The sequence below is a fragment of the Anser anser genome (assembly GCF_964211835.1).
Source record: "Anser anser genome assembly, chromosome: 5".
Lineage (NCBI taxonomy): Eukaryota > Metazoa > Chordata > Aves > Anseriformes > Anatidae > Anser > Anser anser.
Genome location: NC_139725.1, coordinates 27036025 through 27051862, shown reverse-complemented (window position 1 = coordinate 27051862; position 15838 = coordinate 27036025). Strand labels below are relative to the sequence as shown.

Below are 15838 nucleotides of genomic sequence, written 5' to 3'. Positions count from 1 at the left end.
TTTGTTGATGCTTACACATTATATAATCACTGTAGTGCAATAGCATTCATGCCATATATATTTCACAGTAGTTTTGGAATCTGGCCTACTGAGTTGGAGGTGATAGGTTAAATATTTCTGAGCAGTGGTGAAGTCTGGGACACCTCTCTGTGTTCTTATTTCAAAGGGAGAAATGCTAAGCAGTCTCCCCTCAGTACCAGGGTAGTCATATTCTTTCTCTATCCTTTTCTTTTGCCAGTTTTCGCTCCCTCAAAACCTTTGTCTATTGATTGTCTTGTGTCTGTCACCTAAGACAATGAATAAAAAAATGTGAGAATCCAGATTTGCAGCTGTTTTGATCAAAATGTACTATGGCAGAACACACTGTACTGAGCATTAGTCCAACTGCAAAAAAGGGCATCATCCAGCTATCATAAAATCTGCTTATCTGGTTGAGTGAAGAAAAAAGAAAAAAGTGGTATTCTTCATGGCTACATTCTATAAGCATTTTGAGTAGAAATTAGGTGGCCAATGTAGCCTTTTTTCTATATGAGAAAGGCAGAGTTGAAGTAGCTGATGAATTGCAACATGAATTAATAAAAAGTTGTACCAAATTGTTTAGCAATGCAGACAGAGAAAAAAAAGTTTTTACATACTTCTGAGGTTGAAGTATAGCTATAGGACAAATCAAGGAGACAATTATGATTTACAGGCCTGTGTGGCAAAACAAAAATGGCTAGTTTCCATAAAGCAGATCTGGCAAGGTGCTGCCTTAAGGCTCTTGCTCTTGGAAAGAAAAGCAGTGTTTTCTTTTTAAGTGTTAATAGGGAACAAACGTACAACAAAATGGAAAACATTACTGAATCATTATATAAATCTACAGTTATCTATGTGTAGTTCTGCTCCCTTCCTTTCCAGCAGGATATGGTGAGAGAAGAGTAAGATGATCAGGTACAGAATAGCTTCTGCATAAGGAACTGTTTAAATAAAGGGGGATTTATAGGCTTGGAAAAGAACCTAATGAAAAGGATACAATAGACAACTGTACAGGCATGAAGGGCAAATGGGAAATAGTCATTACATACCTCATCTAATACTACAGTTGAAAAGCATCAAATGAAACTGGCAAGTGACTGGTGCAACCCAAATGCAATGATGCATCTTTACAGTAGGCATACTTAATCTGTTGAACACATTGCCACCAGATGTCCCAGGTGTCAAAAGTTTGCATTGCTTCTGAATGGTGACACTACAAATTCATATTAGAAAAATCTATGAAGGACCGTTAAATGTGAAAAGAGTTTCCAGCTGCGAAAGTATTCTGGGGATTATCACTGAATGCTTTGGCTGTCCTTACATGCTCCTAGGTATTTACTAGTACGCAGCTCAAATGGACTGAAGCATATTTTTAATCTGACCTGTTTAAACCTTTTTTGCCCTATTGTTTCCTTTTTCTTTAGCACCAGCTTTCATAAAGGCATAGAATTAGATTTTTTTTTCTTGTGATTACAGAGCTGAAATTTCTCACCTGTAAACAGATAATCAAAATATTGACAGTAGATCCAGAAAAACTAGAAGCAAACCAAGTATGTTAGCAATTTGAGGTTTTGGAGTCAAATTCCACTGAGAACATAGATTTTGCTATGTATGTGCTAAATTAGTTAATGAACATTTATTCTAAATACAGTTTAAAGATTTGATCAATAATGATTAAGTTCTTTTCAGAAGGCTTGACTGAAAGCTTGAGTAGCCAATTGTATTGTACAACACAATAATAGAAGTGGAGTGTTCAAACTTCAAAGTCTGATAGAAGGCTCCTGATTGTGAAGCTAAGCGAGGACTCCGTCAAATAATCTGCCAGGCCAAGTAATATACAGGCATCTGTCTTCTAAAATTTTAAGACTGAAGTGTAGGCTGCCATGTTTTATGGGCTTACAGTGTTTTCAGGAAGCTGTGCTGTTACTTAAGGGTTAGTTTATGGTCTACATACAGAAATTATCGTATGACTGAGAGCAGTAAGGCATGTAACACATGAAAGGTAGTTGAGCTATGGGGGTATTTCTTAGTCTCTCAGAGGGAGTCACTGTTTAGCTGTGTTTAAGGATTTGAGGTGGGTATGCAGCTTGGCTCTAGGTTGAACACTTGATGTTGACCATAGCTGCCCCTGCTTGTTCATCTCCACCCATATCAGAAGATTTGAATTGCACAACAATTCCTGTGCCAACACAGTCTTATGGGAGAAGTTTGAACTTTATGTCATGGAAAGCTCAAGTGGAGCGATCATTCCAAGCTATTTCATAACCCTCAGCTATCCACATAATCCACCAGCTGCAGGGAAGGAGCTATAGCACCAAAGAGAATGGATTATTCCAGAATATCAGGAGTTGAGAGAGAACCAGATAATTTTGTCTGTCTTTACACACCAGTAAGGGTTGAACATACCTGAGTAGCAATTGGCTTGCTTAGAAGGGATTTTATGTATCCCGACTGTGGGCTTTGGAGCACAGAATGGGCCAGCTCACACCTTCTGCTCTCTGACTCAATGAGAAGCACAAGTGAAGAAGACAAGAGTTTATCTGCTTAGATCCTATTGATCTAAGTTTGATCATATTTTTGCCTGTGAGGAGGAAAACTACTTTCATGAGCTTATGAGGGAGATATTTTATAAATACAAGCTTATGTATAAGTTTACTACGTTCCCAGTTATAAAATACATTTAAATATATATATATATGTTTTTATTACGTTTTGATCACTTCATTCAGTTTTGTTTTCCATATTGTGTGGTACTGTGCCATCCTGCTCAGTATTACAGTTGACACCACATATTCTCTGTTCATTAGGGTATATTGACCTCCTTTGCTCACTCTTGAATGAGAGCAGTGTTTCTTTTGAATGCATCCATATTGCAGCTGATCAGATTTTAAAGCTGAATTGACTCACATTCTTTAATTCTTATCTTTTCTTCTCTGCAACACACTGAAACACCAAAAGCTATTAGTGTTTAATGTCTTGGAATGGTAAGTAGACCTAGATTATGTCATTCACTGATTCATTCTGCCCAAAACACAATGTGTGAGGAATATCTATGATTTTATTGCCTACTCTATTTGAGAAGATTATAAAACATGCATTAAAAAAGCAGGTCTCCACTGAGGTGACCCTGACAGAAGTAAATCTTCATCTGTTTTCTGTAAAGACAAGCTAGTCTTTACACAAGCTAATGTGTCTTCCTATGCTATTTAATACTGATACAGGAAAAAAAATATAATTTTGTTGAGTCTGTTCCTTTGCACGTCTCCAGACTCTCCCTCGTGGTCATGGCTCTGTTCATGTGAGCTGCTCCTATGCACATTAATTCACACAACAAAAATTCAGAAGAAAGGGATATATAGTGGTTGGTGCAATGTTTGGTTCATGTTTTTCAGCCTATGCCTGCACGTTGAAAATTGTGAAGCTCTGTTTCAGAGCTAGATTCTGCTCCTGTTTCTCAAGGCTCTTGAGGAGACTCTTGTCAGACTAATTATGTATATTAACTGAACTTTCCTAAATCTAGAGAATGTATCAGTACCTGTTGTCTTTCCTGCTGGTTATTGTACTACCTTACTGATTTCCCGACCTCCCTAGGGAGCCCTTTTACTATGTAAAATTCTGCATGTTCTCCCAACTTCTGTGTGGTGTTTCAAGTAACACGTAAGTAACAAATGAACTCAAGTAGCATAAAGTGAGTAACCATTTTAAGTCCATATTTTGTAAACCTCACTCATTTTCACTAAGAAACTACTTGGTACAGTACGTCTGTAGTAAATGTTTCAGTAATGTTTTTGAAAGTCTTAAGACGTTTTGTTGGCCCTTGTATTTAACACAAGACTTCAAGGCATTCCTTCTATTTTTAAAAAATTTCTTTTTCATCAAATTTCTATAAAGTATACAATGTTAAAATTGGTTGCCTTCATTATCATCTAATGTAACTGCAGTTACAAGTAAGAAGGGAAATTTAACAGAATATTTATTTAACTTACATTTTGACTTTGTCACTTAGCTTTTGTTTTACTTAAACTTTGAACAAGTAGTTGCTGAAGAATTAAAAGTAGATGAGGAAGTTATATTTTTGTAAGAAGTTAAACAATTAACATCTATATAAATTCTCATAAGCTATGTCTACTACCTTGAACAACTTTATAATAGTAACTGAAAATAGTAGCATATTGTGTGGTATGTTTGCACATTGACTAATGACATAATATGTGTGTCTAAGACAACATCAGAAAATAATTGGTAGTTTAGTTCTATCCTTTCAATTGTACTTTATATGTAGTTCTTTCTGTACCTTATCTCTAATTTTACTTTTGATTTTAATATATTTCTGAAAGTATAATCTGAAAAAAAAATGAAAAGTTTTTCTAATAAAGTTATACTATTATATGTTTTATACAAACGTAATTATTTTTATTTGTGCTAGGGAAAGGTAGTACAAAAAAAAAAAGAGTGAACAGCAAAGAGGCATACCAAAGTCTTATTACCAAAAATTGTCTAGTCACTAGATAATTGTTTTTTAAGTGATTTGTTTATTTTTACTTACCTGTTTCAGTAACAGTGTCAGACAAATGTAATGCACACATTCATTTTTAGATGAGGATAAAGGATATTGTGTGTTTGTAAGTTACATGTTCATTTCTAAAGTTTTTTCATGAAAGTGAAACAAGGGCAAGGAATACAAAGATTAGACTTTTGCCACTAAACAAATTGATGATTTTGAATTTGGATGGTTTTCATACCATTTCATTTTTCTCATTTCAAGGACAGTGCTTCCAGACACAATAGCCAGTCCTAGTATCCTACCCATGTGTAACAAAGAATCATTTTTATTTATTAGACACCTTTGCATTGTGGTGTTTCACTGATGTAATTACTGAGCTAACTGTTTTGTTAAAACCGAACTATTTTACTTTTAAAATCCCAAAGAATTACATTCATCTTAAATTATGCACTTACGTTTCCGAGAATGCCTACTAATCTTATTAGTCATATGTTAACAAAGCGATTTCTTTACTCCCTAGGAGACCAAAGAGTAATATATAATGTCTGTCATTTTTATGAGCCAAATATCACATGATTCAAATCATGTTAGTGAGCTGGTTTATTTTTATTCTGTATTCCAAACTATTCATTCTATTTAAAAAATTCCAGGTTTCCTGGCAGTGGTGCAAGTATGGAATAAAATACACAGAGCTCCGCCTAAATCAGTGATGAGCATAATTTTCTTTTCAAGTCCAAAAGTTTATAATCCCTAGAATTCTCCCTTCAGATGAAAATGTAGACACTAAACATTTAAAAATTATTCAGAAAACACTCCTAGGACTGAAGAGAATGTGATAGAAAATAAAAATGTGGTGGAAATAGGGAAGAGTTTAGAAATTGATCCGTCCATATGATTGTGCTAAACCTGAATACTGTCACTTGAAATGCATTATCATCTTTGCATAAACTTTTTAGCTGTGAGGAATGGCATGCTGTCCAGTGGCCACTGTCATCTATCATAAAGGAGCAAACTGTAGTGATTAACGAAAAACTGTAAAAAGATGGAATGGTATGTTGCAGCTTAGTTGTTTACTTGTGGAAACAGAGAAAACTAATTACGTTCTAAAAAGAGTGCAGATATGTTTAAAAATGTACAGAATAGTAATTTCATATTGGCGTATTTGAGGGTGTGCTTACAGCTTGAATCAATGTTGTAGCTAAACAGGGTTGGAAATAAGATCACTTAAAGGTAGTGTAACTGTTTCCTGCTGTTCTTAAGCACTGAAAAGTGAGACAACACCAATAACTACCCAGGAGAAGCTTCTAAAATGCATACCTCAGACAAGGAATGTTAGTTTCCAATATTGAACTTTGATAAACACAATGAGGAACTTATGAATACGTTCTGTATTTTTAAAAAGATGTCCAGAATCTGTTTTGCTGCTAGTGTTACAGCAAGGAAATACGTATCAGTAATTGCAGCTATAATCCACTTTCCTTTTTGCTTTTGTTCCAAAATTCCTCAAAAATTGAGCGTGTCAAAAGTAGCTTGAACTGGACATGGTATTTTAAATACTTTTTGACTGGCCATAACAATTATTTCTACTAGTGGAAAAAAAATAGGAGAAGAAAATACAATTTTTCACTTCCAGAGTGCCAAGAAATGTGTTGTTTATAGTAAAAGACTGATTTTGTGTGCAGTAGTGAAAACTGGGTTGCTGAGTTCTTGCTTGTAAAAACTGACTTGCAACTTCTTTCCCTCTACATTTTGTGTATAGAATTGTAAAGTAGGTGTCTAGAACATCAGCATTTTAAAGGCACTGATAGCTGGCCAGATCCTGTCTCAGGAGTCCAAGGAATTTTCTTTCCTTTTTATCACTGTTTAGCACATAACTTCCCCTGCCCTTTCCTTTCTGTAAGAGGAGAATGAAGTCCGCTTTTGTTAAAAAAAATGACTTGTTTTGTCCGTTTCTGTTTCTCCTTTTTCTCTTGATAAAACTTCTGATTGGGTTCTTCTCATTTAATCCCAGCAGAAACAAAGGATTTAGGGTCTGCAAGACCCTGAGAGAAAAAGGCAAGAATAGAAATAATGGAATCAGATGTGATCCTCTTTCCCCTGATCTCAGTAGTGCATTTAGCAGACCGGTCTGTAGCTGTACACAAGACTGCCTTAACTATCCATAGGCAAGAACCTCTTCTAAATTGCCTCTGCTCCTATCGCCACATCAGTGAGACTGGCCAGGCAATTCCATGTAAAGCAACAGGGAAAACATTAAGGAAAAAACTGGCAGATGCTTTCACTTCAAGGTTTTCAAAGGAAATAAAATGTGTAGCCTGGCAAATGGCCCACTAAAATGGTATATACTATATATACAAAAGATCTAGCCAGCTAGCTTGTGGTTTGTTTTTTTCATAGGAGTATCTTGCCTTCATACTGCAGCTGTCTTAGTGAGAAAGATATTCCATAAAACCCAGATCCTGCAAGAAGGGAGAAGTTGTTTGCCTAGTGGGGTTTTCAGTGAGCAATGCAGACAAACTGTGCTTTTGATTTTCTCTTCAGTTGAAAATGTACTCTGTTCTACTTTTTGGTACTTTACAAAGTGCCTTTGAGTAGTAATTAGAACTTTGTTTGGCTAATGTGCCTAAAAAGGTTGGTGGTGATGGTTCTTGCACATAAAGTATATAACAAGCAGACTTAGAGCAGTTTTAATTTCTTTGAACCTAACGATGTCTTTTGTACATATCTTGTTTCAGAATTAAAGTGGCTCAGCAATCAGTAAGCAAGTTGACTGCAGAGAAGAAAGTTGAAACAAAGAAAATCAATCCTACAGCTAGCCTGGTATGATGTGTTTCTCAGCATGACATTCAGAATGTTTTTTGTGACACTGTTCTTGTCATTCAGGATGATGGTGGGTTTTTGTTCTTGTTGAAGTGTGATATAGTATGCTTTGACAGTTTAAGCATAGCAAGTTGTTAGTCTTCCCAAAGAAAAGTCTTTAGGCTTATGCCCTACAGTAATGCCCTACAATAATTAAAATTAAAGCATGGTTTAGATGTGCCTAAGCATGGTTCTGCTGTTTGAGATAACAAAATACAATGAGTGCTGCTTTTCTGGTTATTTCCCCTCTGCCACTAAAGTCTCTTGTATTTTCTTTCATGCTATGTAATGCATTGGGGCTCACTGTATATATTTGCCCAATGGGCAAGTGTCTTCTTTTCTTCAAAACCTTACAAAATGTTGTTTGCTCTGTTGAATATGGTAGAAGGGATTGAATCCCCATTTTGTTCCTTACTGTTTCCCAGTTTTTTTCATAGGTCACAAAAAGAGGACTAATAATTGACACTGTAGATAAAAATGTTTTTTATCTTTATGCAAGGCAAAGATGTTAGAGTCACATTTCTTAAACTATGGGATGCGAGAGATTAAGGGAAGGAAATGTTCATGAAGGAATCGGTATATTATTTCCATTCCCAACACAGCATATCAATTGCAGGACAGGCGGCAGAGGTATGATTGACTAAACTTTGTTGGGAAGACGAAGAGGTCATTAGACAACACAATCTGCCTAATGCTAAATTAGAGTCTTTATGTCAGCAGAAACCGTTCTGGACAAAAGGTGTTAAGAGTCACAGTAGAAATGTATCTAGTTTTCTCTAGCTGCACTAGTCTTCACAGAGATGCTGGTTAGTTGGGGTATTTTTAAAGGCACACGGTATTTGACAACTGAGTAGCTAAAGCAAGCTTAGTTTCCCTACAGTAAGTAATGCAGTGGTTGAGAGCCTCCCTTGAGTGTTCCAGGAGGGGTTTTTTTTGTGGTTTTTTTTGAATTAAGGAAAACTCTAATCTGCTGTGACTCATTCAGTACTTCTTAGTATTCTAGACTAAATGCTTATGGCAACTTGAGAGAAGATGGAAAATTAGAGGAAAGAATGATAATAAAGCACTTTTTTTTAACAACAGAAAGAAAGACTACGTCAGAAGGAAGCCAACGTGACTGCCAACTGAGAGAAGAAAGATGAAAATGATAGTGTGTCTTAATACTTTTCATGATGCTTTACTACACCCGTGGCCCAGGGAGCACCTTATGTTAGCTATTGAATTCTGCTTTGCTGATCTGTTCCAAGACAATCCACTAAAGATTTTTCAGTTCCTTCAAAGGAGTTTGTACTTTCAGAGGAAGGAGTTCTAAGATGTTTTTTACTTGGGAATTCAGAATGATTTTCTGTAATTCTTCCTCACATTGCTTAAAATGCATCTGGTTGTTAATGGTTATTTAAAGTACTCTATATGTAATGCAATAATATGGAAAAGCTAAAATGAGAATTTTGGATGCTGGGTTAAGTAATGACTAACAACCTGTAGGTTATTTACAGGGCTTTGTGTAGATTAGAGCGAATATGCCATTCAGCTCACAAAGGACTATTACATATTTTTTTGTTTACTTCAGCAGTAAGTAATTTTACAGTGTCTTGAGTATTGGATGCACCTTTCTAAAATTGATTAAATATAGTTATAGATTTATTCTGTATTTTACTATAAATATTTTTATAGAAGCCTCAGCTTATGCCACACATTGAAATGAAAGCAATATTTTGCACATTAAAAGGAATAGCTTCAAATTCTTTAGCTGTATGATCAATGGCATAACTGATTCATTATTTTTATGGTTTCAATTTAACATTTCCTAAATTCTGAGCTCCAAAAGAAAAATGATTAAGAAATATATTTTTATTTCAGCATGTATTGAAACTACCAGTTCCATAAAATGATGTCTTTATTATTCATTGAGCTAAAATATAACAGTGTGTCTCCATGAAGTTATACACTTGCCATTTAATCTCTGGCTTTCAAATCTATTGAAAGCTTTCTGTTAAAAAATTAATAATTCTCTCTAACATATATTTTGCAGCCTGGTCTTGTCCTGCTATATTTATGTGAAGAATGTATCCAGAATATATATATATATAATAATTTTAAAAGTAAAACTTGAGGAAGAAATAAGAGTTTGCTGTCATCCTGTAACATTGTCATAATTGCCTGTGAAGTAACAGAGCCTGAAAAAAAATCCACCGAACATCCACTGTTGCTTGAAGATTCTGACTGCATTTTAAGGATTCAGACTCTTAGAAGTAAAGATCTTGAAGCAGAAGTTAATTTAACATAAAACAGAAAATTGACAGTTAAATACAAGCATGATAATGGCCTATAAATATGAAGAAAAAAATGGAGAGAATATGCTTCTTCTGTCCATAAGAGAGAAATCCCCTTCTTTATGATAATGGTATCTGAAATTGGATAGGAAGATAAATTAGGTAAAGAACCAAGTACAAAAGACACTGTGGGCAAGGCATTAGTCCTTTCACTTAGTAAACAGAAAGGATACATGTGAGACAACTTCATCAATAGAAATGAACACTTGTTGCTCAGTTGTTGGTGAATGTAGCTTGAAGATTTCATATATTACAGGTTTCTTAAATGAGTCTCTCTCTCATTCTTGCATACATAAAAATAAGGGAATCAAGATTGCCCAGTATGTTTTGGAGTATCTAGCTGCTATGGATATACTTGAGAAACGTAAGCATAATTCTTATGAAAACAGTCAATAATAGACCAACAAAAATAACTAAGTTTTAGTTCCACTATTTCCATTGCAGAAAAATAAATTACAAAGATTTGTTTGGTTCTATCATTCCAAGTTTTCTGTCTTACACCAAATAGATAAACTACATTTATTTCCAATATTATCAGTGATAAATAACAGGAGCAATAATGCTTATAACAACCAAAGAACAAGAGCAAGCAAGGCAATTCTGATGAGTCTTTAAGCAAACAACTGTTGAATTTTGATATGGTTTTCTATCACGAAGATAGTGTATATTGCAATTTGAATTAATTGGGAATTTTTCAATGAAATGTTTTATTTGGAATACTAATCAACAAAAGTAGCAATGTTTGTGAAAAAGAATTGATCTTGAAAATTCTCATTAAAATATATTATGGCAAGAAGTTTTTAAATTATTGAAATAGCCTGTTTCAAAATTTCTATATGTGAAGTTTCATTTTTCAGTTCAGACTGACTTTTCATTTTGAAATGTTGAAAAATGTATATAAAAAGGGGTTAAAATTAAAATTTTTGATGTAAAGCATTCCTTGATCAGATTTATAATTTTTTTTCAGATTATTAACTAGCCAAAGTTTTAAGAATTTAGGCTATTTTTCAGAAGTCTTCAAAACTTATGTAGCACAGAGGCATTATTTCTTCCATATCTCTAGTTGTTGCAACCTTTCTCTCAAGATGGAGGTTTAGCTTACAATTTCACCTGTGACTTAAATTGTCTACTAGTAGTTATACTGTTTTTAAGTGAAGTAGAAAAAAAGTGCATCTAGAGCATTTGACTCATTCTCTTACTCAAGACTTTAAGAATCTCGGATGGAATTAATCAGCTAAATTTCACACTGACACCCCTACAGGTACCCAGAGGTGTCATCAAACCGTGACTAATGGTATTCTTGCTGACCTTAACTAAACTTGAATTAAAGAAGAGATATTAACAGATATTACATACTGTGTAAACTGTTAAATTATGAAATGCCTAGGTGCTACAGATGTAACAAATAGGCATCAACCAGCATTCATCTTGAGGTCACCAAGTGTCATCAAAAGTTATGTTTTAAGTTTAAATTTAGTTTGGTGCCTGACTTTAACTGGATCTTTCTAATTTGAGGGGTGAAGAAAAGGAGTACAGAAAGGGAAAAGAAAGAAAATAAAAAGACAGAAGGGAACAAAAGTCTCTGGTAAATGTCTACATTGTTGTCAAGGAAGTAAAAGTAAAGAATGGACTAAATTAAGCCAACCAACTGTAGCAAGGCAGTTACCATTTTCCAAGCTAGTTAATTTAAAATACCTCTACACAACACGGAATTTGCTTCTGTGACCACAAAGTAGATCTGTCTTGAGAATTTTTGTTTTGCTTTGTTTGTTTACTGTCCTATTGTTGCCAAGCTTCTTACAGTCTGTTAAGCAAAACACTATTAAAACCCATGTTGCTCAGTAGGTGCTTTTTACACAAAAAATGGTATGTATACATTGCTATCTTATAAACTGGATTATCAGTTTGCTAATGAATTAATTTAATAATGAATTAATTTACTAATTAAGAACTCAATTTAGGTGAGTAAATCTCTAATTTGTGAAGTGCTGTTTAATGTATTTACAATGTTACTACTTATTGGTAGTAAAATGAAAGAATTTTTAGCACCTTTGAGATATTTTTACAGTATAAATTATATTTTCATGGTGTTTTTATTAATCTATGAGAACTACCCAGATGTTTTGCCATGACTCATATGTATTTTACCATGTGCTTTATTTTAAGGTTGTAAGTGTATAGCTTGAATAATATATATACTTGTGTATTTAACTTAGACATTTTTTCAACAAAACAGAAACTGTGTTCTTCAGTTTCTGTACATACGGAAAATGCAAGTCCAGTGGTTGGAATATTCAGAAAGCAGAGAGAAAAATAATTGAGCATCAGCAGTTCTAGGAAGGGTGGAGCTTATACAGGATTTCAAACTTTCTGACTTGCTGAGGATATTCCTCCAACAGCCAGGGTATCCCTGACCAGTCTAATTGTTTTCTACATAGAACATGAACAAAATATTCTGTTTTCCATATGAGGCACAGGATTCTTACTGCCCTGATATTCTAGTAAATTGGTAGCAGTTTCTTTCTCTGATCTAAACATCTTTCCTACCTGATGAATATGAGGCAGTGGAAGACTGTATTTATATTGATATGATGCCTTAATCTTGTGTGGGTGTGAAATTTCTGAAACACCCCAACAAGTAAGAAATATGTATCTCATTACAGCACTGATGTGATTTTGAAAATCCAGCTCCATAATCTGTGTTTAGGCACCAGGCTAATATTAAAGTGTCAGAAAATCATATCCATCTAGTTTTTGCTTATTCATGGCCTTGTCTGGGTCTTGTTTAATTTTGTTATGGATCTCACTCATTATTTATTCATTTTAAACTCCTTTAGACTTTATTAATTTATGATAATGGGTTTCAGGATTTGCTGTCTGGAGAGTTCTCTTTGGCTTTTCTCTTATGAAGATAAGCCTATATATTTGCATATAAATATGAAGATAGAATGTTAAGAGATAACTTGATTGTAGTCAATAAGTTGCTTCAGAGAGGGAAAATATTAGGAACTAAGTGGCTCCTTGAGCTAACAAGGAAAAGTATCACAAAAAAAAAAAATCTGAAAATTAAAAACAGAAGAGATATTAAAATTAGAAGTAAATTCCAAACTGTTAGTAATGAGCCTAGTTAACCACAGAAAGAAGTTAGCAAAGGTAGTTGTGGTTTGTCCATTCTTCTCTGATGCTTTCAAATCAGGTTGGACGATCTTTCTGAAAGGTTGATGTAGTCTAATGCAAATTACTGGACTCAGCTCAGATGTGCTAAGCTGAATCCCATGTACATTGACTTTCCAGATCACATAGTCTCTCTCAACAGAAAAATCTAGAAGTATGTCAAAAGACCCAATAAAAAAATATTTATTTTGTCATCTATAAAGAAAAAATATTCATAGCCAAGCAACTCTTTGTTGTGATTTTAAATTTAAAATATCACAAATAGTGTGGTGTAGAACATAATGCAGGAAACGATTCTCAAATCAGCAATCTAATACTGAGGAAATACAAAGCCTTTTCATAGAAGCTGTTACTGTAAGTGCTTATATACACGAGTAATTTTATGTATATGAGTGTTCTTGCGGACCACAGTTAAAAATATCTGTAGAGGACATTATGGGGTCATGGAACTGAACAATATCTCTTTTTGAATCTTGTCATGAGGATTATCCTAAGCTGTTCCTGTATGGGATGTGGATTTCTTTTCTGTGGTGGGATCTGCCTCAACAGCTAACTGGAGTTCTGGTAGCTTTTGGAGGATGGAGGATGAGGTTGTTTGCATGGAATATTTGCCATTGGCCATCAACTCCTAAAACCACAGCTGCTGTGGAGTTACACTGCAGTACAATTCCCTGAGCCAAGATTGCCCCAGGGACTGCTGGAAGGGGGACTGGAAAATACAGTCAAGGGGTATACATTTTCAAAGGGGAAAGAGATCATAGTTATATTTCCAGATTAAAGTAGAGGCTAGCAGACTCTTCCAAAATAGCAGAAATTTTGTATGTATTCTTTAATTAGGCTATATGGATTTTCAGAAATGCTACATTCATATATTCATATATGAATTTAATTCTGTGCCTGTATTTTTGTTTTTATTGTTCATATAATTTAATATGAACAGGATCGTGTATATTTTCTTACTCTTTTACTGTGCTGTGACCACTAAAAGGTTGACTACACTAAAGGTTGACTAAAACTGTTGAGAGATCCATTAACAAGGTGCCGACAGGCAGTTGCATTTCAGGTTTCCATGTATTGCCCTGACAGGAATCTTCATATTTTCCTAAGGGTAAGAAGAATTTAGCAGCCACACCACCTGAGTTTTCAACCTCGTTTAATCATAAACAGGTGGTTGTAGCTTAGGGCAAATGATGCTGCGAGATTTTGTCATTACTGATAACTATTGTTTCCACTGCAGTTACAAGTTAGCTGGGGCACAGTATAATCCTGAAGATGAGGGTGGGATGTTTTTGTGATTCCTAATGAACTGTAATGTACTTGATAAACGTAAAGTCCTAAAGCGTATTGACACGGCCTCAGATTCATGTACCATATTGACTCTGGCATACAGCATCCTTATAGGTTAAGATACAGTGACTTTAAGGAAGAAGAGCTGTAATATCTGTTCACCATTTGAAAGTCTTTCTTTAATCATTTTTAGAATCTGCAGCAAAATTTTGGTCAATCTTCTGTGATGTGAATTACTCGTTAAAAAATCCAAATGATCCATTTGCTTTCTCCCAGAAGGATCAAGCTTGTAGTTCTAATTTTTCACTTTCTCATTTGGCATGCTGTAAATACATTCCATTTTTGCTGGGCAAATGCTCATCCTATGCATCCGTTCAGAGATAACATGTTACAGAAACTGCATAACTGTAGAAATCAAAAAATGTGATTCTATTTCCTGCTGCCTGAAGCATCTATAATCAGCAAATTAAAATATTTATTGTATGGCACCTGCTGCTTATTTCTTAGCCAGTTGTAGTTCAAGGAATATATTTCCATTAGCAGCTAATGACTATGCACTGGGTAAAAGCCATGTTCTTTTTATAGTTTTTTTGTTTGTTTTATTTTGTTTATTTGTTTTACTTTCTTAGAGTAAGTTTTTGTGGTGTGAGTTTATTCGAGACTAGGTGGAAATATACCATTTCATACAAAAAATAGAGCAAGATCACAGTTCTATTCTCTATTTCTTTCAAATCTGACAAGAAGGTGAAGGAACAAAACTGTGTTGTTGTTCTGTTTTGTTTTTCCATTCTGCATGAAAACAATCCTTCTGATTCCTTTTCATTCCGGTTGTTCATTTTGTGTTACAGTCTAGCGTGTTTTAGGAAAGCTGTAAAGAAATTAGAAGGTTCAGGTATGAATCTCATTCCTTAAAGATTCCCTGTAATGTTCTAATTCAACAAACTGGCCCGAGGAGCTCCTGCCCTATTCCCCACTCTCCTTGTTTTATCAAAAGTAAAGTCACATAGTTATAAAACTAGTTGCTAAATGTCAAAGAAAAACTCAACTATTGGGTGAAGAGAGGTCATTTAGCTTCCAAGCCACAGTAAAGACTTACTCAGCTTTGCTGAGCATGATTTGAACCTTAGTAATTCAGCTAAACAGCTTCAGTTTCAAAGGGTTAGACAATCAGTACAACGTTTCATGCATTTCTGTTCCTTATTGTTTTACATCAAGAAAGCCTGTCTCTGAGTAGGAGGCAGAACTTGTGCATTTAATTATGTAACCAAGGCTTTTGCTCTATTTTAGACCAAAAGTATGTGTGATATGAGAATTCTATCTGAGTGTCTTTTGCATTATGTTTTATACATATTTTCACTCACTTATCAATGGGCCAAATAAAAGGACTCTGTAACATACCTGAAAACAAAGAAGCTGGTTAAAACGTCATTAAAAATATACAAAGCTCACTCTTCCTAGTTGATTTTGATTTTGATTTGAAGAAATCCATCCTCATTGAATTTCCTATTGAAGTGTTGGGATTTTGTTGGTTTGTTTTAATTCAGAGATGATTTTATATCAGATAATCAAGCCAGCTTGTCTTGGACAAGCTTCTATGGGGCCTTGAGTACTAGTCAGGTGAAATAATCCACGTGCATGCTCAACAGGTCCAATCTGCTAGCTACTG

General features: G+C 34.6%; 1 protein-coding gene across 5 annotated transcripts in view; it reads left to right on the top strand.

Moving 5' to 3' along the window:
- FMN1 (formin 1) overlaps window positions 1-15620 on the top strand; it is a 211846-nt gene extending 196226 nt beyond the window's left edge. For all 5 annotated transcript variants that reach the window (XM_083839382.1, XM_083839384.1, XM_083839383.1 and 2 more), the window contains 2 exons: window positions 7255-7339; window positions 8462-15620. In XM_083839382.1, the coding sequence (XP_083695508.1) occupies window positions 7255-7339; window positions 8462-8506 (130 nt within the window). In that variant the 3' untranslated portion in view covers window positions 8507-15620. The remainder of the gene's footprint in view (window positions 1-7254; window positions 7340-8461) is intronic.
- Window positions 15621-15838: the final 218 nt, after the last annotated feature.